The sequence below is a fragment of the Globicephala melas genome, chromosome 7 (assembly GCF_963455315.2).
Source record: "Globicephala melas chromosome 7, mGloMel1.2, whole genome shotgun sequence".
NCBI classification, from domain to species: Eukaryota; Metazoa; Chordata; class Mammalia; order Artiodactyla; family Delphinidae; genus Globicephala; species Globicephala melas.
This window is the reverse complement of record NC_083320.1, coordinates 20,554,600-20,559,235: the sequence shown is the minus strand read 5'-3', so window position 1 is coordinate 20,559,235 and position 4,636 is coordinate 20,554,600. Positions and strand designations below refer to the sequence as shown.

The 4,636-nt window shown below is 45.4% G+C and overlaps 1 protein-coding gene across 1 annotated transcript; it reads right to left on the bottom strand.

The window, feature by feature from the left end:
* Window positions 1–1,147: 1,147 nt before the first annotated feature.
* On the bottom strand, window positions 1,148–1,521 carry TNP1 (transition protein 1). Its single transcript, XM_030836401.2, has 2 exons — window positions 1,383–1,521; window positions 1,148–1,176 (listed from the first exon to the last, which is right to left on the bottom strand). The coding sequence occupies exons 1-2, from the start codon at window positions 1,519–1,521 to the stop codon at window positions 1,148–1,150; spliced, it is 168 nt and encodes a 55-aa protein (XP_030692261.1).
* Between the last annotated feature and the right edge of the window lie 3,115 nt (window positions 1,522–4,636).

Below are 4,636 nucleotides of genomic sequence, written 5' to 3'. Positions count from 1 at the left end.
CCACCCTGCCCCGCCCATGTTGGAAACTTCATGTCTGACCTCATGCTCCTCTCATTCCTTCTGGCTTATAACCTTTCCTGGTTGCTTCTCCAGAATCCAAGTGGGTGGGCTTGTTTAAATATGAGTCTCAATTCCTCTCTGTGCCACCCTGGTACTGTCTCTGAGGCAACAGGAAACCCTCATTAAGAAAAATATTGCCCCCTCCTGAGCGGGTGGCTGCTGAGAGGAGGTGTCAGATCCCTGGCCAGAGATGACATAACCGTTATCAGAACCCAAGGTCAAGCTAAAGTGAGGGCCACAGAAAGGGATGGTGCTTCCTTGCCAATAAGGCCCACCCAGACTGAGGTGAGGTCATTCCTACTTCCAGACACACCTGATTAAGATTCATTTATGACGTCAGAGTCACACAAGCTGGCTTGAATCTCCCAGGCAGTATCCCTGCCTCTGGTCTTGTCCAAATACCATGCTGGCCTCTGCCCAGAATGTATCCTCATCTCCAACAGCCTGCTAATCGTGCCCATACAATCAGATAAATTAGAAGCATTGAGGGTTCTCTATCCACCACTGGGACATGTCTTTAGCTAGCTATTTTGGGAAATCACAGTTTGGTGTTTCCACGCTCTAAGCCCCTTGACAAAACCGGCTTGCTTCCTTTGGCTCATAGCTGGCACTCTGATGAATGTATTTCTCCCATTTCTTTTATCTCCTCTCCCTTTCCATGTTGGGAAGGGAGATGGTACATTGAGACCAAGACCCAAATATGGTGCTGATGCATAGCCAGAGTTGGGGCCCAAGGAGAGAGAGTTGTTAAGGAAAACTACATTGACATTGATATTATCCAAATCATGTGTGATGTTTAATGGTTTCATACCTGCTAATTCTTCCCCAAGGCTGCCCAGCTCAGGAGCCATTTTCCAACCAAAGGATCAAAGGAAACTAAAATTCAGTTTTCCAATGTTTATTGAAATGTTGGGGAGAAACAGCCAGCCTATACATTCCTCACTTCGTCACGACTGACATTTTATCCACATGATAGGCTCTTCTCCGGCTTTGATCTAACTTCAGATCTCCTTGGCAGTCCCCTTTCTGTTCTCTGTTGCTGCCTGGTGTCTTTTGAAGTCCACCAGGGCAGAGCCCGCTGGTGGAGTCACAAGTGGGAGCGGGAATTGCGATTGGCTGTAGGGAAAGGACAAGTTTGCAACAGGAACACCAGTTAGAACATGACCATTCATCCTCTTCCTGCCCAAACATGAACCTAGTTGGGAATGAAATTCTCATGCTGAGGTTTCAGGGTCCTACGAGAGGTAACTCCAAGAGCGAGGGCCCCCGGGACAACAAGATCCCCCTCTGTTTGACTGCTCTCCTACTCATCCCTCACTCACCGTCATTGTACCGTTTTCTACTCTTCAGGTTGCCCTTCTGGTATTTTCTTTTCCTGCCACCTCTCTTGACTCCCTTGTGAGGTGCTTGGTTCTTGCCCTTCCTCATGCTGTGACTCTTTAATTTGCGGCTGGTCGACATTGTACTTTCTGCCAAAATGAGGGGCTCTGTAGAGCCGGGAGGCCACAAGTCTGGGTATTTAAGGCCTTAGCGATTGTGACTGTGCAGGGGGCATGGCTTAGCAGGTGGGCAGGGCTCCACTGTGATGTCACTAGCCTTTGTTACACTTTGGTAATATATGTGAAATAAGGTGGCCCCTCTAATGCAGCTCAAGGCTACCCTCAATTTTGAGGTCTTTTTTTAATGATAAGTGAGGTTTTCCAGACAGGTGTTAGTGAGCACCTAAATTCCAGCCCCGTGCTGGGCACCTGGAGAGTACAAGAGCCATTAAAATTGTTATCTCCTGCTTGTAGGAAATGTAATGGTTGTTGAGTGTGTGTATATGCATCATGTTTAAGTCTCTCTTATGGCATTGGGGGATAACAAATGTGTTTCTATAATGACTTGACTCTAGGAAATCCAGTTCAATATGACCAAAACATAAATATTCTTTCTCTTTCATCTAAACCAAGTTTTCTCAACCTGAGCACTGCTGACATTGTGGGCTAAATATGTGTGACTATTGTTGTTAAAAAAATTTAACTGAGTAAATTTGAAGATCTAATTAGCTTTATTAAATGATTCTTGAACCAGGCAGCATCTCATCTGGCAGACAGATACTCCAAGGGGTTATACCACATGGAAGGCTTTTATAGTAAGGAGAGCTGGACAGGGAAAGGAAGTCATCAGCAAGGAAATAATGAGAGTTCATTGGAGGAAAGTAAAAGTTCAGGTGATAGGGGCTTCCCTGGTGGCGCAGTGGTTGAGGGTCCGCCTGCCGATGAAGGGGACGCGTGTTCGTGCCCTGGTCCGGGAGGATCCCACGTGCCGCGGAGCGGCTGGGCCCGTGGGCCATGGCCGCTGGGCCTGCGCGTCCGGAGCCTGTGCTCCGCGGCGGGAGAGCCCGCGGCTGTGAGAGGCCCGCGTACCGCAAAACACAAAACAAAACAAAACAAAACAAAAAAGTTCAGGTGATAATGTCTTTTTATTGGTTGAGCTGCGGCCCTTTCCATTGGCTGGGCTTGTTGCTGGGTGATGGAAGTCTTCCTTCCTCCTGCTGGGGTAGTAAAGTAGTTGTACTTCCTGTTGGGGTCAGTGCCTGATGTCTTCCCGTTGGGGTCAGTAAATAATATCTTCTTTTTGGCATGATTGACGATGAGTGGTAGGGTGTGAGAGCTCCCTGTATGAGTGCTTCCAATTCCAATCTTAGCTGAAGTTTCCTTTTACTCATTTTTACATTGCCTTGTGCATTTGGCAGCATTCCTGGCCTGTACCCTTTAGATGCCAGTAGAACCCCTACAGCTGTGACGACCAAAAATGTATCCAAACATTGCCAGGGGGAGGGAGGGGCAAAAATTACCCCTGGTTGAGAACCATTGGCTTAGCCATTTAAAAAAAGTCAGTCTGCAAATATTTATTGATCATGTAGTATGTGCCATGCATTTAGGTGCTAGGAAAATAGTAGTGGGTAAAAACAGACATAGACTCTGAGTTCATGGAGTTTTCATGAACTCATAGTAGGGGAGAAAGCTATTAATCAGACATCTACACTAATCAGTGAATAATTACTTCTCAACATGGTGCAAGATGAGGTTGGAGAGAGGAGCAGATACCAGACAAGCTCAGGTACATCGGGGAGCCATGGAAAAATGTTTAAGAGGATGACATGATAAGTTTAGATGGCAGATGGATTGATGGGGAAGTGAAGTGAATAAAGGGAGAGGCTATTGCCAATAGTGGGGGTTCAGGAGAGAAATATTTGAAAATGGCTTAAGCCCGGGCCAGTGGGTGTTGGTTAGGATGTAGAGATGTAGATAGGAGACAAAGACTTGGTGATGGATTGGATTTGGTTGGTGAGAGTAGAGGGTATCAAAGGTGTGGATTTTATTTCTGTGTGATGCAGCTATCTAGAAGTTCGTGCCACTCACTGGGATAAAAGCCAAGCATGGGGGCAATGATGATCATGATTTTGGTCTAAGATATTTTGGGTTTGAGATTCCTTTGAGACTTCCAAATAGAGATACTGAATGATTGTTTGGTATATGGGTCTGGAGGTCAGGGTAAAAGTCTGAGCAGGAGATATCCACCATCCCCAACTTCCCTGATACTGGCCGCATCATCCAACCTTTTCTTCTTCCTCCTTTATACCTTATATTGAGACCTTTCGAACAAAATCTCAATAGAGCCTGATAACTTCTTTCTGTCCCTCTTTCTCTCTCCCCTGCCATCATCCTCATTCAAGAACCAAGCACTCTTGCATGTAGGAGGTTCTAGGCAAACGTTGATCGAATAGAAGACAGAATGTAGTTCAAGGCCCACTCCCTATATTTCTAATGTCTATAGAGAAGATGGCAAATCATGTTTTGAGACACAGCTTCCTTGAACAGCCATCATAAGTGACCCCTTCCATTTTCTGGTTTCCAGGCAGTTCTTTCTGAAGACCTTCTGTTGGATGCCTTTATTCACCCAAAGAAGGAGGAACTCTATGAAAGAGGCTGGCTGCTGCCTTGCCTCTTTGTAATTTGGGGACTTTTCTGTCTACTCCAGCCTAGTTGTTCCTCCCACAAGCAAGCTTCATGAAAGCTGGAATTTAAAAATTATGTTCACTGAGCATTGAACAGTCCTCACAGAGTAGGAGCCCAATAAGGATTTGTGAAATCTTGGCTGAATCAATAAAAAGTCCTATTTTTCCAACGATCTGATTCTTTCCCATTTTGTCTCACCTTCTCCAAGGAAGACTCCTCTGACTTTTCAAACTATCATTGTCTTTTGAAATTTGTTCAAAGTCCATTGTCCTATAATATTGTCCTCGATGTCTGGGAAACCAACCCTAATTGTTTGAAATCTTGTTTTGTGCCCACATTGTCATGTCATGTGTGTGAGTCTGATCTCAACAGGAGGCAATGAGTCTTGTTTTTAGTCTGGACTGTGCCACAAACATCACTCCTCTGGACTTCAGCTCTATTATTTTGTAAATATGCTGGTTGGGATAAGTGATCTCTGAGCTGATCTGACTTTTGTGGTAGGCTCCTTGTACTTAGGGACTGTATTTTTTATTTCACTGCATTTCCCACAGGGACATGGTCCATAGTAGGTA

Excerpts from the sequence above, each read along its gene's own strand:
- TNP1 (XM_030836401.2), bottom strand. The coding sequence starts at position 1,521 with ATGTCGACCAGCCGCAAATTAAAGAGTCACAGCATGAGGAAGGGCAAG. Across the intron at positions 1,177-1,382 it reads TAGAAAACGGTACAATGACG|CCAATCGCAATTCCCGCTCC; the intron begins GTGAGTGAGGGA and ends CTTTCCCTACAG.